Consider the following 27,264-nt stretch of genomic DNA (forward strand, 5'->3'; position numbering starts at 1 on the left):
CTGGTAATTCAGTAAACAAGACTCTTCCTATTAAGAAACTCTTAGAGGGGCACCTGGGTGGCTAAGGCGGTTGAGCATCCAACTCTTGATTTCAGCTCAGGTCATGATCTTGGGGTCATGAGATCGAGCTCTGCTTCAGGCTCTGCCCTCAGTATGGAGCCTGCTTGTCCTTCTTCCTCTGCTTCTCCCTGTTGCTTGTGCTCTTTCTCTCAGATAAATAAATAAAATCTTAAACCCGAAAACTTGTGGATTGGGGACTTTTGGTGAGTCCACTAAAATGGATTACATAGGATCTTCTCTTGGGCCTACTCCAGATGCTACAAGCCTGGCATTTGGAAAGCCCTTCAACATAATTTGTGTTTCAATTTTTTTTTTTCATAAGTTAAAGGTACTGAGGGGCAAGTTAAAGTTCCTGGTGTTCTTGTCATCATTCTCTGCCACATCTTTCCTGTCTCTGCCTTGAGGAAATGTGCCGGTTGGGTCATTTGCCTTGACAGAGCTTCTGATGGTGGTTTTTTCCCTTTTTAATTTTATTGATAGAGGCCATTGTGCTTAAAAAGAAAGCTGTAACAAGCAAAAGGCGGTGAGTGGCCACTCAACATTTTTGAAGTACTTGTTTCTCTTCCTAGGGGTCCTCCAGAAATTGATCATAGATGACTTGACCAAATTCGAGGCCTAGTGATTGATTCCAGGCATCCCAGGAGGCAAGGAGTATCAGTCTTCCTCCACTGAATCTGATTATCCTATATGTGACCCATTGCTGCCTGTCCGGGTGTCTTCTGATGCAAATCTGGCGGTAACGGCAACCTTTCTAACTGGCTGATATCCTTGACAGCTGTTATCTGTCCTCTCCAGGGATGTTTAGTCTCGAGCCTCTGTGGCCATGTCTAGAGCAACTGAGGATGGATTTAACTGCTGTGGTGCTGCTCTGAGCGGTTGTGGATGTTCCTGGTTACCTTCTCCACCAGCCTGCCTCAGCCCCACTTCCATGAGCTTCCTTGCCTTTATTGTTGGTGAAGGACCATAAACAGAAATCATTTGTTTAGTAAGAAAGAATGGAGAAGTCATGATTTTCAGAATGCTTTTAAAAATAAACAATGGTGAGTGGCGATCGTATGCAACAATGTGCATGTACATAATGCCACTAAATGGTATACTCAGAGAAGGTTAATTGGTAAACTTTATGTTATATATATTTTAGCGCACACACGCACACACACACACACTCACACACACTCTCCAGATGGGTAAGACCTAATGAGAAAAGTAACTATAAGGTCCTAACAGTAAATATTTGACAGTATTTTCATTACCCCAAGTGAGATGTTGTGCCTTGAATAATGTGTCAGAATCTCTCATACACACAGACACACAATAAATGATGGTAATCGGGCCCCAAGAAAGTGGATGTTAGAACACTTGGTTTCAGGGAGGGTAACAGGTCCTGTTTCAGTTAGAGCAGTTTATTTTTATTTTATTTATTTTTATTTTTAGTTAGAGCAGTTTTGATGACAAGGAACACAAACCATTCCAGTTAGGTTCAGTGAGGGTATAAGAAGAGCTAGAAGCACTTTCAGCCTCCTAGGACAGAAACTGAAGTGCAGCTAGACAGTCCAGGAACTGTGCCTGGAGACTCTGAGGTAGTAGGCTTTTCCTCTGGAGACCCCTTGGGCTGAGCTGGGGTCTCTTGGGACGCCACAGCTCATGGCTCTTCTCTTCTCTGTGTTTCTTCTTGCAGATGAGATTTGTATACTTCCATGTAGTTTCTTTGCTCCACCATAGCCTGTCACAGCCCCAGGCATGGCTCCTACATGTCCTCACTCTGGTCCCACTGCTTGTCACCGTCGGGCTCCAGTCTTGTATGCTTGTATTTAGAATACTCAAGACAGAGAATTGCATGGACTCCTCTCAGCCAGTTGCTTTGTTTCCATAGGCCAGGTGTTTGTCCTGGTCTAGTCGACTGTGAAGGAGGGTTGGTTAGGGTCCACGGGCTTGCTGACCGCTTAGAGGAGGCACAGGGGATTGTATGAGAAGTGTTCTTAGCATGGGGTCCTCGCATCTCAAACTCTGTCTCCTGTTAGTCTAAGAAGTAAGGATATTGACTCCAAAATGGACTTTTTAATGTTCGCTTGCTATCGGGAGTCAACTTTTTGCAGAGATGTTCGTTGTAGCTACAGGTAGGAGGCCAAGGGTCCTCAGCCAGCTAGCCCAGGTGTGTGTGGAATAAGTCAGCAGTGAATATGGTGACTGTTCCAGGGCTTGTGCTTTGAACGTTGGTGAAGCAAGGAGGATGCACTGGAACGAGATGGTCTGTGCAGTCTTTGCCCCGTGTAGTTCTCAGGTAGAATAAGGCAGTTTGGGGATGTCAGTGTCATCTGAGGTTTTCCACAAGTCAGACACTTGGGTGGGCTTCCTCCCCGTTCTCTTTGCTGTGGACCACTAATCTCGACAGGTTAGAAACACGCATCCTTGGTAAGAAAGGGAGACACTACCTCAGAAGAAGTGGTGTCGAGGAAAGAAAACAGCTTCTGTTATAGTGTGTGTGGCCACCTGGATGCACACTTGTTTGGCTTTTCCTTGCTCTATCCATCAGGCCTCTGGTTTTTCTTGATTTCTCATGGTGGCAGGTAGAAGGCTGTAAAGCGCCAGTAGTCTGTGCCATTGAGCACTCTGCAGATGCTGCTACTTAGGGATTGATGTTTCATAGTGATGACCCTCAGGTACCTCGAGAAGAGCAATACTTGATATGTTCTACTTAACAAGAGAGTAATGTATATAATGATTGATTGATTGATTTTTTAAGTAGGCTCCATGGCCTGCTTGGAGCCTGATGCAGGGCTCAATTTTACAACCCTAAGGTCAAGACCTGAGCTGAGATCAAGAGTCAGACTCTTAACTGACTGAGCCACCCAAGTGCCCCAGAGTATATAATGTTTTATTTATTTTTTAAAATTTTTATTTGTTTTTATTTTTTTAAAGATTTATTTATTCAGGAGAGACACAGGGAGAGAGGCAGAGACATAGGCAGAGTGAGAAACAGCCTCTGTGTGGGGAGCCCAGTTCAGAACTCGATTCCAGAATCCCGGGATCACGCCCAGAGCTGAAGGCAGAAGCTCAACCACTGAGCCACCCATGTGCCCCTGTATTTAATGTTTTAAAGAAACATAACCATCAAAGTAGTTTTTAGTAGTTAAAGGGATTTGATTTCTTTTTAAATAACAGCTTTATTGAGGTATAATTCATATACCATAAAATTCAAAATTCACCCTTTAAAATATACAATTCAGTGGTTTTTATTATATTTACACAGTTGTGCAACTATCACCGCTATCTAATTCTAGAATATCTTCACCACTCCGCAAAGAAACCTTTGCCTGTTAGTAGCCACTCTCCATTCCTCCCTCTTCCCATCTCTAGGCCATCATTAGTCTATTCTGTCTTTACAGATGTGCCTTTTTTGGACATTTTATATAAACGGAATCCTACAGTGTGTGGCCTTTTATGACTGGCTTCTCTCCCCAAAGCATAGTGATTTCGGGGTTTGCGTTGTAGTACGTGAGAACTTCATTCCTGGGTCGCCTGGGTGGCTCAATTGGTTGTGTCTGCCTTTAGCTCATGTCGTGATCATAAGGGTCCTGGGATTGAGTTCTGTATTGGCTTCCCTACTCCGTGGGGGCCTGCTTCTCCCTCTCCCTCTGCCTTCCACTCTCCCTGCTTGTGCTCTCTGTCAAATACATTAAAAAATCTTAAAAAAAACCCACTTCATTCTTCTTAATTCCTTTTATGGGGAATAATACGATACTGTATAGATGTGCTGCATTTTATTTATTCATCAGTTGGTGGGCATTTGAGTTATTTCTACTTTTTGACTACTGTGAGTAGTAATTGCACTATGAACATTTGTGTACAAGTTTTTGTGTGGACATATGTTTTCAGTTTCCTTGGGTATATACCTGAGACTGGAATTGGCTGGGTCATGAAGTAACTCTGTGTTTAACTTTTTCAGGAACTGCCAGACTGTTTTCCAAAGTGGCTGCACCATATTACATTCCCGCCAGCAATGTTTGAAGGTTCCAATTTCTTCACATTGTTGCTAACACTTGTTATTATTATCTGTCTTTTTGATTATAGCCATTCTTGTGGATGTGAAATTGTATCTTACTGTGGTTTTGATTTGCATTTCCGTAGTGACTAATGATGTGAAGTATCTTTTCATGTGCTCAATGGCCACTCATTTGTCTGCTTCAGATATGTATGTGTCTGTTCAAGTCCTCTGTCCATTTATGAATTGTTTGTTGTTTGGCTGTTGGGTTGTAGCTGTTCTTTGTATCAGTCCCTTACCAGATGTAGAATGTACAGATACATATTTTTTCCCATTCTGTCGATTGTTTTCTTCACTTTTATGATGGTGTCCTTTGAAGCACTAAAGTTTTAAGTTTCAAGTTCAGTTGATCTGGTTTTTCTTTTGTTTCTTTGGCGTCATAAGTAAAACTATTGTCTAACCCGAGGTCATGATGATTTGTACCTGTGTTTTCTTATAAGAGGTTTATAGTTTACCATTTACATTTAGGTCTCTGATTCACCTTAATTTCTGTAATTTTGTGAGGTAGGTAGGCTTCCACTTTGATTCTTTTGCATGTGGATATCTGGTAGTCCCAGCCCTATTTGTTGAAAAGACCATACTTTCCCCATTGAATTTTCTTGGGGTTCTTGTCAAAAACCATATGTGTGCATTTAATTTGGGAGTCTCAATTCTGATCCATTGATGTGTGTGTATGTCCTTATGCCGGTGCCACACTGTCTCGATTCTTGGTTAAGTTACGCTTAAGTTTGTAGCTACATTTTGAAATTGGGGAGTGTCTGTCCTCCAGCCCCGTTCTTCTGTTTTGAGATTGTTTTGGCTATTTTGGATCTCTTGAATTTCCATATGAATATTAGGATTGGCTTGTCAGTTTCTACAAAAAAGGCACTTTTGATCAATAGGGATTATGTTAAATCTGTGGATCAAGTTGGGGAGTTTAAATCCTTTTTATGAATCCAGATCTGGTGTTTGCTTTGGGAACTACTGGTAACTCAAGCCAAGCATCTTAACTTAAAAAGAATATTGTTTTAATTTATTAATATAGTAGGCTGCCTGGGTTGAAACACTGCAGTTCACTGTTAGGCTGGAATTGGACTTTTCAGGCTTCAGTAGAGCAACTAACTATTCATATAGTCTATAGTTGGGCTTGTGTGTGTGTTCTTTTGTTATGAAAGTTTACTGATACCTTGCCTGTTTTGAAAAAAAAGTGGTATTTTAGTTAACACTCATTATGATTAATAGAGAATTAACAGATTCCACATATGAGTATTTAGTTATCGAAGAGTGAGAGCATGTTACCATAAGATTGTGACATTAAAATTTATTTAATTGTTATTGTCAGGTGTGTCAGAGGAGAGTTTAGGGTGTTGCTGGCCCTGGGGGCTATATAACCGTCAGTTGTATTACTATTCCTGAGTCAGTTCATTTACTTGACAAGTAATAACAAAGTGCCAGGCACAGAGAAGGACAGACACAGCCCCTGTCCTCACGGACCTGACTGGGAAACTGACAGTAAAGGTGCCCTGTGCCACGAAGAGGTCTGTGCTATGAAGGCCAGTATATTCTAAAGGGATTTGACTGACCTGAGGAACTGGGGGATGCTTCTTGAGCTGAGCTCTGAAGGAAAATGGGAACTAATTGAGGGAAGAATGAGGAAAATAAGTTTCCAGTGATCAAATAAGCCAGTTACTGAGATGTGTTGGGGATGCACTGGTTATGTTCTGGCTTTTTATAGCTTTTGAGAAAGAGTATGTGAGGACTTGACTCAGGTCATCACTCTGCCCCTTAAGTGCCTTGTGTCTTTGCACAAGTAACTTAACCTTTCTGAACTTATTTACTTAATGTTTTTTAATCTTATGGGGCAGTGCATAACCATTTTTATTTAGAGATAATATATGAAAACTTAAATTTAGGCTTTTGATTGTATTTATAGAATCTAAAACTAATTTTTGTTTTTTGGTCTTTTCCATGGTTGGTTACTTAGGAATGCAGTACTGGTAAAATGAATATCTTCCTGAACATTTTTCCTAATCTTTAGATTTGGGATTCACTTCAGTTCATACATACTCCAGAAGCCTCCAGTCTGCAGAGAAGCAGAGATGAATGTGACTGATTCAAGGCAGGTCATAAAGAATGCTGTCTTCAGGGATGGGGCAGGGGGTGGGGGTGGGGGAACCAGGAAGACTTCTGGAAGGAGGTAGAATTTGACCTGGCATCATTGACAGGCAGACATGGTAGTTGGAGGAGGAATTCCAGGCAGAGGGAATGGAACAAAGGCACAGAGCCAGGAGAGTAAAGGGGTGTGGATGGAATTCTGGGGTGTGTGGGTAGATGAGCCTGGAAAAGTAGGTGTGGGGCAGGTTGTAGGACTTGGAAAGTCAGACTATGGAGTCTGGATTTTATTTTGTCTGCTTTGGGAAAGGCTTTTAGAGGCGAGTCCCCCCCCCCCCCCCCCGCCCCCACCCTCCCTTAGCAGAAGAGTGAGATTGACTGGATAAAGTCCATTTTCCTTTAAAGTGCTAAGAAGGGCCTCCTGCGTACCTCTCCAGCTTCCTCTCCACCACTCTCCAGCCATATGAAATTTTTGTAGATTCTGAGTGGCGGGGGCACCATGTTTTCTCTTGGTTTTAGCCTTGTATATTGCCACTGCCTTGACTTCTCCAGAACACAAACACACATATCCATACATGTGTTCTGCTCTGTCAACTCTCCTCATCCGCTGGGTTTCAGCTTAAGTGAGACTTGTCCAAGAAGCCTTCTTGACCTTCCCTCTCTTTTCAGATTGAATTGTGTGCCCTTCCCGTGTACATCCACAGCATTCTGTGGTTTTCTCCGTTCAAGCACATTGAAGTTTGTATTGGAGTTGCTTATTTCTCTCTCTCGCTTCATTAGTTATATGGAGACTTAAGTACCTGGCACCGATAATGGGCTTAGTAAATGTCTGTTGGTTGAGTGAGTGAAGGAATGAAGAGGAAGGGCTGGTGTTGGGAGAAAGTAGCTTCTGACAAGAGTGTAGCACTCTTTTGGGTTGCTGAAAGGAGTGAGTGTGACTGAGTTGTTTGTGTGTGAGAGACAGTTTTTTTGGCCTTGAAGGATGAGAATAGTTGAAAGTGACTCCCAGCTTTTGAGCCTCCACAGCTGAGGTTAGGGAAAGTCATAAACCGAGATAGGCAGTCCAGGAGGATGTGTTTTAGGGGATTGGATACAAATGAATTGGCACTATTTAGATGTAAGTACCTATACAATATGACGTGTCAAATGTGGGTCAAAGATTAGGGAGTCATTCCTGTCACTGTGTTTTTTGTCTTCATTGACTCTCAGAGGGCAAGAGGGCCCTGGTGATGGAGCCCATAGAGAGTAGCCTTCTTGGCACCGTGCAGGTGGGTAGCACCTGGAAGGGCAAGTTGAGATGCCAGCGCAGCCTCTGGTAGAGTATATAAGCTTCATGAAAGTAGAGATTTGTTTTGTGTTATTGTTATACCTCTCTGCCCAGAGTAATGCCATCTGGTTGAAAGAATGAATGAATCAGTTCAAAAGAATTGGAAGACATAGTAGTGAGTGAAATCGTCGTGGGAGAAGAAGGAACGTGAGAGCACAAATGTGTCACCAGAGAGGAGAGGACGAGTGGCCATTGAGACAGAATGTTCAGAGGTAATAGAATGAGACCATAAATGCAGAAGGTTGCAAGGAGGTTATCAGTTGTAATGTTGCAGAGAGTTTGGACAGAAAGAAGACTGAGGAAAAGGTATTGATTTTGTCAGTTTGGTAGTGAGTTGAAAGAATGAAAAAGAGGTGGTGGGAGGGCAGATAATCCCTTTAAAGGTTGTGGTGGTAAATGTGGAGTGCTAGTGAAAACGGTAGTGACATGACAGGTGAAGTCTAAGCTGAGAAGAGAGGTCCCTGGGACCTGGTGGACCGTGGGTGTACGCATTATCTGTTGCTACTATAACAATTGCCACGTACTTAGTGGTGTAGAACAGGACACCCTTATTATCTAATCCAGTGAGTCAGGAGTTCAGTTAGGGCTCTGCTAGATTTGCTGCTTCAGGGCTTCACAAACCTGCAGCCAAGGTGTTTGGCCAGGGCTATGGTTTCATTTGAAGGCTCAACTGAGGGAGAATATTTGGAATTCCAAGTTCACACAGCTTGAAGGATTCACTTCTCTGTGGGTGATTAGACTGAGGGCCTCCATTCCTGGCTACATGGGCCTCTCCAGCATGGCAGCTTACCTCTCAGAGCCAGCAAGGGAGAGAGTCTGCTAGCAAGACAGAAAGCACAGTATATCACCTGATCACAGACGTGATAGCTTGTCACCTGTGCCAGGATCGGTGGGGCAGGACCAGGCACTAGGTCCAGTGCACTCAAGAGGTAGGGTTGGTTACACAAAGATGTGTGCTAAATGTTAATAACATCAAATGATGGGGTCATGGAGGGTCCACATAGAGTTTGTCCAACACAATAGGAAGGGATGGTGGCACTAGAAGGCATAGGACTGTTCTTCAGAAAGAGGCCCTGTAGGGTACAGATGGCAGAATGGAAAATTTTAGAGAGGGAAGTTTGGAGTGAAGTTCCAAGTGAGGGTTCAACTACAGTTGTTGGCAACATTGCTCTGGAAACCTTCCCTGGCCTCTCTCTTCATCCCTTAAGACGGTGGGTGCGTGTTCCTTCCTGTTAAACAGATGAATAGACTGTATTATAATTGCCACTGGTAACCCCTTCTGCCTTGCTAAAATTAAATAATTAACCAGCAAATTCTTGGTCAGCAGATGTATCTGCCTTGCTTGCCTTAGGATCTTAGGACCAAATGAGGTAATTCCTATGGAAGTATTTTATTGAATATAAAGTGGCATGCAAACAAAAGTATTAAACTGTGCTTTCTCTCCTGAGCCCCATGTTTAGTAGGATATGTGGATTTTAATGTACATTTTACTTGTTAACATGGGTTCATTTTGTTATGTTCTACCTAAGTTATTGAACTGGGCTTTATTTAATACTGTGCTATTTTTAAAGCCTTTAGAGTAGTGTTTGCTTTTATGATAAATGACCCCAAACTGCTGTACCTTTCAAGCCCTTGTATCCAGTTTTTATTGTTAGTGAAAGATCTGTCCTTGCTGTCTCTTGTCACTCTTTTGCTTCTCCTGATCTGTTAATTTCCAGCTATCCTTTCCCCTTCTCATTTGTTGTTTCTGATCTTCTCTGGGGTTGGCAACCTGATAATTAAGCTTATTAGAACTGTGAGTAATTTAATAGTAATCAAGCTAGGAATATGGATCAGAGAGCTCTTCTCACAGTAAGGTGTGGGAGCTTCCGTGAGTGGACTTTGTAAAAATCTCTTTTGGCCTCAGAATGTGTCTTAGCTTCCTTCCTAGCTCTGGCTGTGTGCAGATTAGGTGAGGTGCCCACATAGCTTGAGTTCCATTCAGGGGGAGTGTGGCTGCCTTTTTCTTGGTGTTCGTCTCATTGGTCTGTTATGAGAAATGGTGTCATTCTCTCCTTTAGTTTTGATGAGGTTTAGTTTTTGGGCAGTAGCAAGTGCTGATAGGTCATGGACCAAAAAAAAAAAAGTATTTGAGGAGCATGGAAGATCTTTCCAGCAGATGAACATCTAGGAGTACGTAGTACTGTGGTACGTTCCCTCGTTAGTCTTTCCTTGCAGACACTGAACTCCAGTTTAGGTGCTGGATATTCTTGGATATCCTTCAGTGTTTACATTTGCTTTAGCTTTTCTGACAGAGTGCCTCATGTACTTCCTCTGCCCAAACTTTTGCACTGTTTCCTTGTAGAGAAGCATTATTGCATCATTAGGGAGAGAGCCTTTGTTCTTGTGGAGACAGACTGGAGTGTGTGGGAAGACCCGCTCCTGATTCTTGCTCTCCTCTTCTCTAGCCAGTGGCCTTGGCAAGTGTCTGTGCCCATGCTGTGGTGACTCCTTTTCTAGCATGGGCATCATGTTTGCTCTGCTGCCTGCTGGGGCCAAAATAGGATTTTACATATGAAAATGCTTGGTACTCATGCGTAATATCAGATAGAAGGCCTAGTTTATTGGGCTGATTTTGTTGATATTTTATAGTGCTCTATCTTTGAGGAGTTAAAAAAGTTCTTATTATTAGTGTTGGTAATGATAAGTGCTGCTAAAACAGTGTAGTTTTAAATTTTATATCGTTTTTTTTTTTTCTGAACATGTTCTACTAGAATCTGTATAAATGTGGACATTTAATAAGTGCTCTTTGATTATTTTCAGAATATTGAGTGTACTGGCTTCCTAGCCAAATTAAATTTATGAAAATTCTAATGATACAATGATTCATATCTAGAAAGAATATTTTTTTTTTCATTTTGAAATCACTTTAAATACGCTTTACATGAATCTCTGGTAATAGCGAATCAATTAATGTGATTTCTCAGGTCATAAATCAGACTTTATATATTGTTGTATTAGTTCCTGTATAAGCCTCTTAGGACTTCAGCTGTTTTGTGGTTTGTTTTCTCTAGTTGTTTGCTTTTGAACTCAATTCTAGGTGTTGAACTCCATTTGAGAGCCTAAAATGTCTTGTGCCCCAATTACCTGAGAGTTGACGGCTTCACTTTTTTTATTGAGCCGCCCCTGGTGGTAGGGAGTCTGCCACCTATCTGACGGTTTTCCTTTTAACTTAAGTACATACTTTAATTGTGTCTCTGTCCCACAGGAATGTTCTAAGGGTTATTATAGTAGCACCTGTAGTATATTTTAAACTTCTTGAAAAGAGGTAATATGTGTGCACAAAATATTTTTGTACTGTACCACCTAATTTTTTTCTCCACTAAGCTTTTGTGGTTCAGAAAGAGGATGAAGTTACTTGAGTTTAGGGGGTACAGTCTCAGAGATCATTACCTTGATTTTATGGAGTCTCCTGAGCAGGGCCTTTGCCAGACCTCGTGTTCCTTCTTGTTTGGCAGGCCTGTGCTGTCGCCAGAAAAGTGTTGGCTCTCTGGGTGTCTGTGAGCACTGCTGAGGCTTTTCACCCCTTATTTCCTCTTAGTAGGTCTGAAGTAGTTTTTGTCTTTGCTGCTTGCCTCTTAGGGGACCAGAGGAGGGGTGGCAATTCAGGGCAGCAGTAGGGGAAGGAGAACGGGTCTTAAGACCGCTGATGGCTGCAGTAAATCCCACTATCGCCACCATAAGACGTGGGGCCACTCTTTTTCTTTTCCACAGTTTCTGGGAAGGTCATTCATCTGGGAATTCAACCATCATTTGAGCTTCCTTTGTGTGCCAGACATTAAGTATTAAGTACTGGAGATACCGGGACCAAAAGCCAGACATTCCTTTAAGGATGCCCTTGAGATAGTCTTATTTTAAGAATGTTAGAAAAATATTTATCAGAGAAGAAAAACTAGTAGATTGGTTTTAGCTGCTGAATAGCCTTAGGGATTAAAGGTGGGCTTGTCGGTTAACAGAAGACATTTCTGAAAGGAGTGATTGTTCTGTAATTAAAAACAAAACAAAACAAAACACAAATGGCATTGTGCAAGAGACTGCTAGCTGATCAAGAAATCCATCTCCTCTTCTGGGCATGTAGCCAGACCACATTTCCCAGCCTGTCTTGCAGTTAGGCGTGGCTTTGTGGCCAAATGCTAGCCAATGGAATGAGAGCAGGGAAGTGTGCCACTTCCAGGCCTGGCCCCGTAGAACCCTCCAGGCATGGTTCCCCCAGCCCTTGCCCTTTGTGCTGGCTGAGGCAGAAGAGCTTAGTGACCAAGGAGGTTACCTGCTGCAAGATGGAAGGAACACGGGTGCCAGAGCTGCTGCTTGGAGGGGAGCCCTCTACTGATCAGGAACACCTGTTTTGGACTTTACACCAGCAAGAAGTAAATATTTATAGTATTTGAGCCATGATACAGTTGCTCTGAGTAGCATCCCTAACTGGTCTAGGCATAATGCCTAGAACACTGGGCAACACTGGTGAGTTTAGTCACGGTGCTAGGAATTTCGGACTCAGCTTTAATTTTGATTATTTAGATGTCATATTATATGGAATGACCAGTGAATTTCAAGAATCAGTTTAAGTCATGATAAAATATGTGACAAAAGTTTTTTAATGTATTATTTCTAATTGATACAAGTCGCTTACTGGCATTCAGTGTGGGCTCTCTCCATCTTTGATTTGATGAGCTGTGTGGGACCTCAGTTGACTTTAAAGGGACTCTATGGAGACTTAAACATTCTGAGTCCTTATTTCAAAGAACTGTAAATACAGTTTTCATCATGCAACTTCTCTGTTCAAAAGCCTGAAACCACATCTCATTATATAGCATTTTGTTTCATTTATTTCAGCGTCCCAGAACTGTGTGTCATATCCTGACCTAGGTTCTCTGAAGGGAGTTCACGCCTCCAGAGAATTTGTGCTTGGTACACAGATAGTTAACTGAGTTTCTCTACTGCTACTATCTCTTCCTTTTAGCTGTTAGTAAATTATGTATTGTTTCTTCATGACATTTTTTTAGTATTGTCTGCAACTTGGTAGAGTACTTTGTGAAGGCAGGGAATATATTTTATAGAGCTTCTGTATTTCTCCCCTCTTAGATACTTCCAGAGACACTGGACACTGAGTAACCATCCTTGTAGTTTCTTTTAATTATCTTGCTTGGGTTTTCTGGTATAGTTTTGTGTCATAATTTGTGTTAACAGACAAATGTGCTTTTTTAGTCTGTTAGGAATTCATAGAATTATGGAGAGATATTATGACTGGAAGGATATTTTTAAGTGAATTCCTGATCTTTTAGGCTGTCTAGTTCCTGATACTCAAGATATGGCCCTGAATCCTGGCATGGGCATCACCTGGGGGGGCCTCTTAGAGGGGCCACACTGAGACCTGTGAATCCAAACCTGCATTTTAACGAGGCCTTCAAGGGACCCATGTGCATGTTTAAGTTGAGGCTGCTCTGTTGAAGGTCAACTCCCCATTTTACTGTTGAGGAAACTGGTTTAAAGTAGGGGGTTGCCCAGAGTCACACAGCTGTTTATTTTAGTGGTCCTCATCTTTGGATATATCTTGGGATCACTTGAGAACCTTTCAAAATACTGATACCTAGGTCCCAGCCCCACTCATTCTGACTTACCTGGTCAGGATTGCAGCCTGGGCATCAGCATTCAGAAAATATCCCTGGACAACGGACATGCAGTCAAACTGAGAGCCACTCATCTGGTTGATGAGAGAAGCCAGCTTTCTTGATGCTTCAGTCAAAGAGGCATTTTATTCCGCTCGTGGGTATACGTTCAGATATGGTGTGTCTTCCTTACCTGATTTCTGCACCACCCATTATATATCCATAGCATTTGCCCTGCTTACCACCTGCTTCCCCCACTGGCAGGTACCCCACGAGAGTAGGACCTTTGTCTGTCTTGTTCACTGCTAGGTCCCAGCTCCTAGGGTAGCGTCTGGCACATGTCAGATGCTCCTTTAATATTTGTAGAACAACTAGAAGGAGTTGTGACGATACAGAGGAAAATGCAGGCTGCTCAGATGGCGCCAGTAAGGCGATAGATCATTGGAAGGCTCTCAAAGGATGATCAAGCTGAAGAGTTAGCCCTGGGGGGCTGGGCGGGGAGGGCAGCCTGGATATGTGCAGCTGAGGGTGGACTTGGCCCCAGACCTGTCTGTCCTGGCACTTGCACTTAGAGTGTTGTCCTGGGGACAGAGAGGCCAGCTGTTTGCTAAGCAGTTAGTAGGACTGGGATGGAGGCTCCGTCTGCAGACCCTCAATCTGGTGCTCCTCCCTCCAGAGCCCCAGAGCCACCTCTGGGTTGGTGTTGTGAACAGGTTTTAGGAATTGATCTGAGGGTCTGCAGAATGAAAGGCCTATCCCAGAGTCTGGCCTGTGGGTCTTCAGTATGGGGTAGCCATTTCTCATGGAAGTTTTCCTGTGTTTTAGATTCTTTCCCTTGAGAATTGGGTGTTTTTGAGGCTGGAATGACTTGATTTCACTCTCAGTTTATGTGAGTGAGTTTCTTTTCTGGCTATTAAGACTTTATTATGTCAGTGTTGAAGAGAAGTCATAGTCCATTGTTCGTGATATTTGTTACTTTTTCTTTTTTTATTATTTAATTCTTTTGATTTGTGATTTGGTATGTTTTACTGCTTATTTACCTATTGTTGAACTTTGAAGTTAAGTGTAAAAGTCCTTTTTATGAAGCCTTCATTAGTGTGTCCCACTGTATGCTAGTCATTTTTAAATCTTTTGAAGTTAAGATTTGTTAAGATGTCTTGTTAAGTGGTAAACTTATACTATCTTTTTTGGGTAATAGGAAGCCAGAAAATGTTAAGCCTTGAATGTAGCACATTCTTTTTAACATCATAAAATTTCAAGTTTCAATTCTGAAATGATGTTAAGATGAGATGTTACATTCTGTGGTTAGAAGGCTGTTGCCGGCGGCTCTTGCAGATGTTACTCGAAGTCAGACTGTTGTTGGCTTTACATCAGCCACTCTTTATAATGTCCTGTAATTCTATGCTCACAGTTGGAGAAGAGATGAATGTTGATTTTTCCAAAGGATACATGGATACTGAGCTTAGTCCATAGTTTATAGGGAGAATTCTTAGGCTCTGATGTTACCACAGGTTGTTTAATCAGTAGGCACCACTATTGATTAAATAAAACAGGAAGTGGGATGCCTGGGTGGCTCAGCAGTTAAGCGCCTGCCTTTGGCTCAGGGCGAGGTCCTGGAGTCCCGGGATCGAGTCCCACATCAGGCTCCCTGCATGGAGCCTGCTTCTCCCTCTGCCTGTGTCTCTCCCTCTCTCTCTCTGTGTCTCTCATGAATAAATAAATAAAATCTTAAAAAAAATTAAAAAAACAACAAAACAAAACAGGAAGAGACAGTAAAAGCCCTGGAACAAGAATTTTCCAGAAACAGTAAATAATTAGGGAACTGATGGTTTATCCTGGTAGCTAGCAGTCACATTGTGGACAAAGACCTAATCTATGGTGAAACACTTGATCATGGATATAAGGAGAGGAAAATGAAAAGTTCATAGGTCAAGTTTAGTCTGATTTCAACACTCTTTGGCACAAAAAAAATCCACGGAATCCTCAGTTCTTAAAAAATGTTAACACTGTTAAGGATTATGCTTCCCAAGCACAGAAACAGTAGCACTTCATAGTTGTGTTGTAGTTTTGAATTTAAAGCACTTTGTACACATCATCCCATGGAATTCTCCCAACACCCTGTGAGATAGGAGAGAGAGGCACCATCACTACCTTTTTTGATGAGATCATACAGAGAGGGTAGTTTACTTTTTCAAGGGTTAGCTAGTAAGTGAGAGAACTGAGCTTTTCATATTTTAAATATAAAATGTTAAGGGTGGTTGTTGAATTTATAAACTATCCTTGGTTTCCTAAGTATATAAATACGTGGTTTTTAATGCAGGATGAATAATCTGAATTTTTTTTTTAATACCGCAACTGAAGAAGGATATTTTTAGGACCGAAATAATGGACTGACAAGACTCACAGGAATTGTTTTCCTTTTTTTTAAAGTTACTGTTGTGTAGTTTTTTTTTTTTTTTTTTACATGAAAACTATAATTTTATTTACATGAAGCAGCCTGAGAACAGAGACCTGGTCTTCCAACTTCTTCCTAACTTTACTGCACCTGTTGTACTGTTAGTTGGTACTCATTAGATCCTTTGGAACAAGTTGGGGGTTGGGCTCACTGTTGAGAAATGGTTAGCAATGCTGTTGAATCCTGACTGATCTACAAAATGATGTGGCATTGGTTCTCCTTAGCAAACATTTCCTGTATGTACAGCACATATGGTCCCTATTGAAAAAATGATACACATAATATGTGTTTACCAGCATGTGTCTTTTTTTTTTTTTTTTACACACATAATATTTTGAAACCCCTCTTATGTCTCCAGAAAAATTGCAGGTGTAGTGCGAAGAGCTCTTTCCCCCCTGAACTGTGAGACCGAGTTGCTGGTATGTTTCATTATCCTTACATACTTGCTTACCTATTTCCTGCAAACTAGAGATGAGAACATTCTCTGTAACCACCATACAGTGATCAAAATCAGGAAATTAACACTGAGACATTTCTACCCTCTGATCCTCAGATGCTCCTGCAGCTGTGCCGGGTGACGCCGCGGTGACCTTTGTAGAGAAAGGTCCAGTCAGGATCCTGGGTCACACTGTCTTGTCTCTTCAGACTCCTTTAATACAGAACAGTTCTCAGTCCTTTTTGACTCTCATGACCTTGACACTCTTGAAGATTACAGGCCAGTCATTTTGTGGAATGTTCCTCAATTTGGATTTGTCTGATGTTTCTTCATGATTAGATTCAGGTTTTGCATCTTTGGCAGGAATATCACAGAAGAGCCAGTATATATCTTTTTCAAAGATTAGTTTTACATTTTATTTTCTGTTTCCTTAGAGCGTTTCCCAAAGTGTATTCTGCGGAACTAGCACCTACTGTGTTCTCAACACCGTGCCACCTCTAGAAGGTAGGATTCGAAAAGCTTTTGACTTACAGGAAGGGGTGGGCTTGGCAGTGAGAGTAATTCCATCATCGTAGTGCAGTGGAAATAGCCTGTGACCAGGCCTTAGGGGATCTGGGTTCTGCCTTTAACTTGCTGTGTGATCTTAGATGAGTTACTTAATCCTTCGGGGGGTAGCAAATACTACTCCCTTCGTCAAGTTTTTGTGAGGGTTCAAAAAGGCAAAGCGTTTAATCACATGGGAAATTCAAAGCACTCTGCAAATTAGTTAGATACTAATACAATAATTCTATAATTCTAGTATCCAATTCCTGGGACTTTGAGTAGGAGCCATGTGGTATTGTGGGAAAAACCACAGGTCATGTTTGAATCCCATTTGAGTCCCTAGCTGCGGCTCCTGGGCAAGTTAATCCGAATCTCAGGTCTTCATCTGTAAAGTGGGGGTAATTATGCCCTGATGGGTAATTGTGAAAATTAAATGAGAGAATGCAATGTAAAATCTCTTTCTGGATGCCTGATGTAGAGTCCCCACAAATGTTTACATCCTAGTAAATAGTAGAAAATAAGTTTACTTGATCATGTGCTGCTCAAATTGAAATTGAATGGAATGAAGCAGGAGAGGATACCCCTAAATCCAAATTGAAGCAATTGATTGTATACCTTCTGTGTTCCCACTTTATCTGCCTCTACTCGCATATTTTAAAATTGAAAATGTAAATGAAACTAAATAGTGAGAATCTTATTGAACCTGAGTTAGGAGTTGACTTAAAGCCGGACTAGAGATTTGGTGGTATGATTGACAGGGAGAGGATAAACGTGGGCCACCTAAAAAGACAGGGTTCGATTTGACGATCACAGACTCTAAGGAGAGGAAAAGGCTTGTTAAGTAGCAGAACTAGTTATGTTTCCTATGGAAAAAAAAACTATTATATTTTAGTTTTTTTCAACTTCAAAAAAGTCTTTTAGATAATTACAATTGAGTAATTCATTTTGGAGAATTTCTTTTAGAGAGATAGCATACTGATGCTTGGCACATAATTAAGCACATTGTTGCTTAATTAATATTTATTTTGGATGCCTAGTGATTTGAAGGTCTTAGGTTACTGACGGCGGTATTTGCTGCTGTGAGTGCTGTGCTGACTTGAATATAACAATATGTGCTTATGTTTTCCTGAATCAGTTCCTATCCTACTAATTAAATCTAAGCACATAATAATTAGAGCTGAACAGAAAAATTGTAGAGCTTCCTTTTAATTTTACCACTCCAAGTTGTTGATCAAATATATTCCTAATAAGATTTGGCAATTGGATACACTGTTATACCAACTTATTTTAAACAGTTTGGTCTAGAGGTTGAGAGATTAATCATAATCGACTTGATTGAATAACAGTGTTCATAATTATTCACGGAGCCCCCAATTTTTTTTTTAAGATTTATTTATTTATTTATTCGAGAGAGACATACACACACAGAGAGGCAGAGACATAGGCAGAGGGAGAGGAGCCTGATGCAGGACTCGATCTCGGATCCCAGGATTACCCCCTGAGCTGAAGGCAGACACTCATCTGCTGAGCCACCCAGGTGTCCCATTTCACGGAACCAAACTTATTTAATTTTTGTTAATTATAAATCAAAATAAAATGGATGTTATCAATTCCAGGTTACAGTTAATATAGTTATAATTTTCCTTATAGGAGTCAATAGTGTGTTCCAAGGAGAGGGTTTGAACACATTTTTTTGGATTTAAATAAAGGATTTGGTCATGTGAGTTTTCGGAAATAACACATGAAAACAAGAATTTTACTTTTTGCCTAATTAACTAAGCAAATGAGCATTTTTTGCACGTTTTAGAGAGCTTCTGTTAAATTGTACTATGTTTCTAAAATTATTGTTTGGAAAATATTTGAAGGTTGTCTGGAAAGGATGGTACATTCTCTAGAATTATAGCTGTCAGCCAAGCACATCATCTGTCAATTTCAAGAGCCTCACTAGTTATTTTTATTGTGAAGTAGGTTAGAAAACTATTTTGCAAAGTCATATATCATACACGCATATTTTGCCAGATAATGAAATGTTTTACTGTCTTTGGTTGACACTTCCATGTTGTAGTGTCAGAGTTTAACTATTTGGATTAAATGCTGAGATGCAGTTGAAACCAGTACATACTTTACTTTCACTGGCAACTCAAGATACTGTTAATAGTGTTAGTACTGAGACGAACATTTAAAAACTGGCACATGAATTTATCTAATTATTATATCATTTATAGTTATTCCAAAAACCATGAAAAAGCAGCTTTTAATAAAAAAACAGAGTTTTGTAGAGTATGGCCATGTGAGCAGTTCTTTTCCATTGTGAAGGTAGAGTTGTTCTCCCATCACACTGTAACTGGAAAAACTGAATTTTGAAAATACAAGTTGTGAGATTCTGCCTGTTTGAGTTCCTAATATTCTTTCTCTTGTATTAAAATTGCCATTTTCATAATGCACAGTGGGAAAATTTACCCATTGTTATGTTTCTAAAAAACATCCAATTTATATTCAGCATGAACCTAAAATTCTAGATATAGCACAGTTTAAAAACTGATTAAGGGGAACCCATTGGCCTGTCATACTCCTTTTCCTTTTGAACCCATGGCCGCACATCCCCATACAGTACTATATTTGGAATCTTGATTGAGACAGTGCTTACACAGCCATTCTCCTTTCCCTCTTTATAAAAGCCTTTGGACCGATTCACCACTGCCTGATTTGGTATCAGAATGGAAGACAGAGCCTTTTCGGTGGCAGTTAGTTGTGCTGTTGAGTACCTTTATCTCCACGTGCATGCACATGTGGGCGCGTGCACACATGTGTGTGCATGTACACATATGTACACACAGGCAGGAGTACACATGTCTATCCATGTGTACGTGTGTATACACATATGTAGGAGTATACACACACAACTATGTTTTATAGCCACAGGACACCTGGGTCCCTCAAGGAGGCTTAAAAGAACAGATAATTAATATCAGGTTGTGATCATAAACATAAAAATAGAAGCTGGGGTTTAATCGTCTATTCATTATTGTTCAAAATTACACTTTAAATAATAATTTTCTCAGAGCTATGACTAGTCATACATAGTTCATAGAAAGCCTATTGATTGAGCACCTAGTGTAATACTGTTTTCATAAAAGGCATCCTGTAAATGGTGACTATTTGAATTGAGTATACATTTTAGAATTTCACCTCTACTTTCAGAATTGTACACATCATGGGAGATTTAAAAAAAAGAAAGAGAAGAGAATAAAACCTCTTTAGGGGAAGAGAGAAGGGAGGTAAAGTCTCATGTGATTTGGTATTCTGCGCTTTAAAGTTTTATGGCCCATGGTGCCTCCCTTGGGAGGATGAAGTGCAGGGAGCATGCATAAGCACATAACATTACACTGGTTTTATAGAGGGTAATTAATACAGAACTTTCTATGAACATTCTCTTAGTTGAACACTTTGTTTCCTGGTTTCACAGCAAGATTTTTAAAAAGTTTAATTTTAGTTTGCTATTAAAAATTTTAGATTCTTAAACAGTTTTTAAGTTTTTATACTGCTTACAGAAATAGAGGATTGGGCATTATAATTCAATTGGTTGTGTAGTTCATGGACCAAAAAAGATTTAGTACACTAAAATTCTCTTAAGTTCCTCCCTTTAAAATATTTCCACATGATGTAGTAAATTTTTTAGGCTTTATTTCTGTGCCCAATATTTTTCTGTTAAGATCTTTTCCTTGAGAAGAAATGTGTTAATCAGATGAAGCATGTTTGGAGAGGATTTTGTTGTGATTGTAGAAAATTTTACATTATTTTATGTTTTCACATGTTCAAAAAATAGGCTCTGCTAAACAAAATTACAGTAAATGACTAGAAAGATATATTGTTGTATTTCAGTTTTAATATTATTAACTAATTCCTGTATGCCTCTATAAGGTTCTTTAATTGTAAGGCATTTAAATTTATTGAATGGCAGTAAATTTCATAGGGATTTATGCCTGAAGGAGAATTGGTGATTACTTAATTCTCCTTGATTTAGAAAACTGAGAATATTAAGTAACTTACCCAAGGTCACACAATTATAAAGTAGCAGAACTGGGTCAGAATCTTGGATTCTTGATTTAGAGTTCAGTGTTTTGATTATACCTTTTAATATCAGAATAAGTTATTTTAACTATGATTTTCTGGAGCAAATTCAGTCTTTAGTATTTTCTGGCTCCTAGTATCTGGTTATGCATTGCACTCTGGATATTGGGGCTTCCTTTTAGCATTAAAAAAAAAAAAAAACTTGGACTGGGTAATTCAAAACGTGGACCTAAATGTGCCAAAACTGGCAAGAGATTTTGAGCCAGGCAAAGAGACTTTGTTATGGGAATGAAACAAGAAACAATCTATGAATGAATGAAATAATACATAAAGGAAATGAATGATCTCTTCTACAAGGTGTCTGGGAAACATTATATCAGGGAGACATGCCATCTTGTCTGAAAGTAATGAACTTTTCTTCATTAATTTAGAAGAGTTACATTTTGATGAAAGACATTAATGAAATAGATATGTATATATGTAAATCAAGTTAATTAAAATGATATGTTTTTAGATGTAGGCTAGAAGGACCAGCCTCTCTATTTACCTAGGTAGCTAACTGCAGGTTTAAATTCTTTGTATTTCTAAGATTTGTAATTTGCTTTTGAAGGGTAAGTCTCATTTGTATTCTTGGGGATGTAGTAGTATTAGTTTATGAATAAAATAGTCATATTTTATTATAATTCCTCTTCCCTAAAAACCTTTTTCAACTGGTTAATAGAAGATTTCTGGGTTTTGTGAGGTTAAATCCTGTTGCAATTTGGATGTACTTCATGGAAACCTGGTGGGAGAACCTTGAAAAGTAATGTTCTGTTTATGGGCAGCTGCTGGGATATTCCCTGTTCACTCGCTTGTCATGGAGCAAAAGCTCGATCTTACTTTAGAGCCTCTTGACCAGATTCCTGCTGCCACCTGTCTGATCAGTGTGTAAATGAGCTCTGTTGACCAAGAGGAATGGCCCTCTTGGTCTCACCGTGACCAGACTAAGCTGCCGTTTCTGACCTTGCCAGTATACTTAAAAGGAGATTTTCCTCTATTATTTTCTCTGAATCTATTGTTTTCTTCTTTATAGATGATCATGGGAACAGCAATAGTAGTCATGTAAAAATCTTTTTACCGAAAAAGCTGCTTGAATGTCTGCCGAAATGTTCAAGTTTACCCAAAGAGAGGCACCGTTGGAACACTAATGAGGTAGATAAATTTCTATTTTTAGGGGTATAATTATTTTAAGGGCAAAGTTGTGAGGTCATTTAGCACAGTACACTACTTTTTATTAGTTTTAAAATCAAAATATTGAACTAGGGGATTGTAAATGAGAAGAATATTTAATCTGGGTTTAACAGAAACCAACGTTTCTTGAACTATCTCTAATCTGCTTGGCCGGTGTTGGAAAATATAAAATGTGCACGCTGACTTACTAAGATAGCATGAGTTACTATACTTGTATTCTCTTGCATTTTAGCGTCTTGCATTTGGTGGTTAACTCTGCCTGCATCTCAGATAAACGCTAGTTCTTATGTTGTCATGAATTAATAAAGAGACAGCCCCAGTGTTCCACAGAACATGCAGCGTCTTGACAGTGTGAAGTTTCTGCAGAGTTGGTGAGGGTAGGCTTCTTATTAGCAAAACAGCTTTCAGTCTTCTGTGATGAAAAGAAATTGCATGGAGAATTGATGGGTTTACCTTAATGATAGGAGTTTTTTAAATTAAGAATGGAGGCTGTATGGTAGATTGTATATTTGGCATCCAATTAGAAGATTGGTAAAGTAGAATGAATGAAAGTATCTTCTTGGATGATGTTTCTTGTTTTTGGTAAATCTTAGTCTGGGAGTCTTAATATTAAGGGTGGTTTGCTTTGTCATCTTTTTAATTTTGAATTCTGAATATTTCCATTTAGGGTAATGCTCATTTAGTGTGGTGATGAGATCTCGGTATGCTCCATCAATCTGGGACTTAATATTCCTTGACTTCAATTGATTGTGATTACTGGTTTTCCAAAGTTGGTGTAAGGCAGTTTGTGTTGCTGTTTAAATAAAACGCCCGGCTCTAAATCGGGCCCTCAGTTTTGTTGAAAGACACAAGGAGGCAATAGTGCTGCCTGCTTATTACCCTTATCTTTCTAAGGTGATTTTGTTTTAACTTCTTGACCTAGAGTGCTTTTATTTTGAGTTTTAAGAGGTTATATGGGTGAAAGTCTCTCTACTTTAATCCTAGTTTACAGATTTAAATCCTCCTTAGACCCTCATAGCTTTGATATGTTGTCTCAACTGATTTCATATTTCTTTTTAAGGTATGTATATTTTGGTTATTTGCATAAATGATATTGCCCCCTTAGACAGAATATTGTTATGTTGATGAACATTAGCTAGTGTAGAGGCCTGTTGTTCTAATCAGTCATTGATTATTTTAAACATGAAAACAAAGTAAATATGCTGAAAATTAGTTTTAATCATAGACCATTACTCTATCAGCAAAATAATATGATTTGGGAGCCATTTGGTAGGTCATAACTAGGTCATGAATTACTTAAAAACTCAGTATGTTTCTTAGTATTCTCTGAAACATGGATCTGCTACCTTACTATTATATAGTAGTTCCAGTTTATTTATAAATGAAACAAAACACGTGATTGGTATATAGTTTTTTCAATATTATGTTTTATGTGAAGTTGGCAGTTTATATTTACTTATGACTTGAAATTATATTTGAAACCAGCAAGTGCTTAATTAAAATTTGTGGTCTTTAGGATCTTCTGAGGCTGGAGTCACAGTATCTGAAGCTCAGTTGGTAGACTGTTCAGATCCTTGCACGGGACTTCACCTTTCACGTATTTACCTCTGGTTTTGACACATTCCACTTATAGTTCAGGTACATTATAAAACACCTAATAAAGAATTTTTCTAGAGGATGAGATTAAAAGGGAAATACGGAGCTGTTTTGTACTTCTAGGACCCTGGGCTGCAGAATTCCTCGGAGATCACTGGTTTAGGTCGCAGTGTTAATGAAAGTCCCTGTCCAGGGAGGAGACTGCAGCCCCCTCTCTGTCTGGTGAAACATGAAACTGGGGGCTCTGAGACACATGGATTGTTGTGTGCTAGCTGCCACTGCTGCTGGAAACGTCAGGGAACGAAGTATGTTCCTGTGGGTGGTGGGAGGCAGGAGGAGTGGCTCGGCCAGCAGGGGCCAAGGCTCACACCCTTTTCCACGTGACCCGTTCTCTCAGTAATTTGTCAGCTGCACACTGACCAAAAACTCTTAGGAGAGAACTAAATTTAAAAGTTGGCCCATATTTCATTTCAATGTAGAGGACATGGGCTTGCTCTCTTGTTTATTTTTGGCTTTAAGAAAAAATAGGGGAATCTTGGTGACAGCTGAAGACTTAGGAGTCCTTAATTCTTTAGAGTATTATGCAGTGATGGTAACCTGTCTTTTTTTCTTTTTTTTAAAACTGGCTTGGATAACAGGAGGAACCAAACAATCAGTGCTTCTGTTGAAGCAGCTCCTCCTTTGATCTAGTGGGTATTGGCATTTCCCCACATTTCCCCGCACACAGACACAAGCCTGAAGGAAGCGAACTTCTGCGGACTCGTTTCACTGGGGCCCTTGGTCCCACTCATGGCAGAGTCATGCTTAGGCAGAATGCCCATGAGGTCTCTTGAATTGCTCAGAAGGCTAAGTGTAGCCATACTGCCATTAGTAAGGGCCTGTCTCCTGCTGGGGTTGGAATAGATTGCTATGTTTTGGTGGAAGACCAAAATGTAGTCGTCGGCTTGTATTTAGGAGCAGTGTTGTACAAAAACTGCTTTAGATCCCCCTTCCCTGGGACAAGGTGCTCTCCCTGGGAGGGGTGTGAGGTGGGGGAGAGCAGCAGAGAGCACATCTGAGTCCCATTTTCCGTGTCACTCTGTAGCATATGTCCACAGAGCAGACTGGTGGCTGGAGTTGCCTCTGTCTCTGTCTCCCATGCTCACTCTCTGCTGGATGTGTTCAGCTTAGCTCTGGAATATCAATCATGTGACTCCTCCATACTTTTGAGAATTTCCTTTACTGAGACCTGTAGTGTAATATTTGTGATTATTTGAGAAAACCTAGCTTTTTTACAGTGTATTCCTTAAGAGGTGGAGAGTGAGATTGTGCCCATTCAGGTCTTGCCATTTATTGAGCCCCTGTTCCTTGCTAGTGGCTGGGCACTGAGTATAATTACTTCTGAGCCTTTCGATAATGTTACAAGATATGCAGTATTATTTCCTTTTAGTGATGAGGGTGTAGTGGTAAAAAGTGGTTAACTAATTTGGTCAAGATAGCACACTTGTTAGGGCCTGTCTCTAAGCTTAATTTCTTGTACGTTGTTTACTAATTCTTAGGAACATTCATTCTGTTGTAACATTGTCTTGGCTTTTAATCAAAGACCCGTAACTCTTTTTTTTTTTTTAATTTTTTAAAAAGATTATTTATTTATTTATTCATAGAGACACAGAGAGAGAGGCAGTGGGACTCAATCCAGGGTCTCCAGGATCACACCCTAGGCTGCAGGCGGCACTAAACCGCTGGGCCACCGGGGCTGCCCAGACCCGTAACTCTTAACCACAGTAGTGTACTTGGCAAATCCAATCTGTCATTTAATTTTGTATTAAAAAGAGTTAACACAGGGGATCCCTTGGTGGCTCAGCAGTTTGGTGCCTGCCCCTTTGGCCCAGGGCATGATCCTGGAGTCTCAGGATCGAGTCCCATGTCAGGCTCCCTGCATGGAGCCTGCTTCTCCCTCTGCCTGTGTCTCTGCCTCTCTCTCTCTGTGTCTATCATGAATAAATAAATAAAATCTTAAAAAAAAAAATAAAAAGAGTTAACACAGGATTGGTATTGTGGGTTCATATGCAAATATTTGGTGAAGCTGAAAGTCACTAAAAAGGAAGACTACCGGGAGATAAGGAGGTCTTAGGGCCCAGCTAAAGAACCTTTCTTAATGGTTTGGGATAGGTAAAATCTCCTGCCCTTCTTAAATGTTATTTGCAAGTGCAAAATAAATGTAGTGTCTGGAAACATCCATTTTGGATTATGCTTTCTCAGCCACACAAAGCCTTCACCCGTGTTCTTGCAGGTGATAAAGTTGGGTGATGATGATGGTGGCAGTAATTATGGCAGCCAGCATTGACTGAGGATGTACTGTGTGTGAGACACTGGTGGGTCCTTGATGTGAATAATCACATTTACTCCTTAAATTCATCTTATGAGGCAGATGTGATTTTCCTTATGGTATCAATGAGGAGATCTGAGCCACAGAGATGTTAAATAATGTGGTAGTCCAAGAGTGGTGGACTTTGGACTCTAAACTTGTAGCCTGATTTCGGAGCCCATTCTCTCTCCAGTTCTGTCCTGAAGAATACTTTCAAATAGACTTTCTCAAGATCTTGTAGCTGTTTAGTGACTTCTAATCCTTTTGTTTTATAGAATTTTCTTGTTTCTTTATTTATTTAGATCTTCAGGTATTATACATAATGTATTTTTTTTTTAACTTAATGTATTTTTACATGAAGTTTTTTTTTTTTTTTTTTAAAAGTAGCACCTATTTCGGGGTGCCTGGGTGGCTCAGTTAAGTGTTTGACTCTTGATCTCAGCTCAGGTCTTCATCTCAAGGGTTGCTAATTCAAGCCCCCACATTGTGGAGCCTACTTACAAAAAGGAAGAAAAAAGCACTCATTTCTTAGGGAAGTAGTTTTGATTCTTTTTTTTTTTTAATTTTTATTTATTTATGATAGTCACACAGAGAGAGAGAGAGAGAGAGAGGCAGGGACATAGGCAGAGGGAGAAGCAGGCTCCATGCACCGGGAGCCCGACGTGGGATTCGATCCCGGGTCTCCAGGATCGCACCCTGGGCCAAAGGCAGGCGCTAAACTGCTGTGCCACCCAGGGATCCCGTAGTTTTGATTCTTAATGAATATTAATATGTAGGCTCTGGATGATGAAAAAAATATTAAAAGTAGAAATTTTGAACCTGTGCATTACTTGAGGGTTGGGCTTGATTTTTATATCCAGTGTAGGGGAGAAACAATGTATTAAACAGAGCAAAATTGTTAAAGAACCAGCTCTTATTCCATAATCAGTTTGGCATTCACATCTTTATTAGGTGAACTATTATAAGGTTTCTGCATTTTAAGTTAATATTTTTAAGGCCCAGAGCCAGAAATAATTATGCTAATGCAACTTTCTGATTGCACAAATGACTATTCATAATTACACATATTAGTACTCCATGTATGTTGTCCAGACTGAAATTCTTTTGTTTAGTCATTAATTAGCTGTTTGACTTAAAATACAACTACTGCATTCCCCCAGTTGCTGGATCTGGATTTCAGATGGCATTCTTCCAAAGCCGAACTAATACACCAACAAACCTTTTGTAATGAAAATATTCTCCTTAAATGTTCAAATCACTTTTGTGTGCTACTGTTTTTGCACTATTAATGCTCTTTGTTTTTGTTTTTCCCTCTAATACGAAGTTTCTTTAGAGTAAATAAACAAAATAGAATTCTAGTTTGTACTGATCTTTAAAAAAGTTGCATCAGACGTTTTCAATTGATGATAGCTTTAGAGATT

At 40.0% G+C, this 27,264-nt stretch overlaps 1 protein-coding gene across 44 annotated transcripts in view; it reads left to right on the forward strand.

The window, feature by feature from the left end:
- Window positions 1–27,264, forward strand: part of CAMTA1 (calmodulin binding transcription activator 1) — an 845,853-nt gene that overhangs the window by 11,778 nt on the left and 806,811 nt on the right. For 16 of the 44 annotated variants that reach the window (XR_011996021.1, XR_011996020.1, XR_011996029.1 and 13 more), the window contains 2 exons: window positions 16,491–16,560; window positions 21,743–21,861. Coding sequence is in view for 26 of the 44 variants with exons in the window: in XM_072731151.1 (XP_072587252.1) it covers window positions 16,491–16,560; window positions 21,743–21,861 (189 nt within the window). In the remaining 18 variants the exon portion in view is untranslated. Of the gene's footprint in view, window positions 1–4,006; window positions 4,071–11,748; window positions 12,021–16,490; window positions 16,561–21,742; window positions 21,862–27,264 lie in introns of those variants that run through there. The other 28 variants (XR_011996026.1, XR_011996024.1, XR_011996025.1 and 25 more) reach the window with 4 other exon arrangements.

The sequence above is a fragment of the Vulpes vulpes genome, chromosome 12, assembly GCF_048418805.1.
Source record: "Vulpes vulpes isolate BD-2025 chromosome 12, VulVul3, whole genome shotgun sequence".
NCBI classification, from domain to species: domain Eukaryota; kingdom Metazoa; phylum Chordata; class Mammalia; order Carnivora; family Canidae; genus Vulpes; species Vulpes vulpes.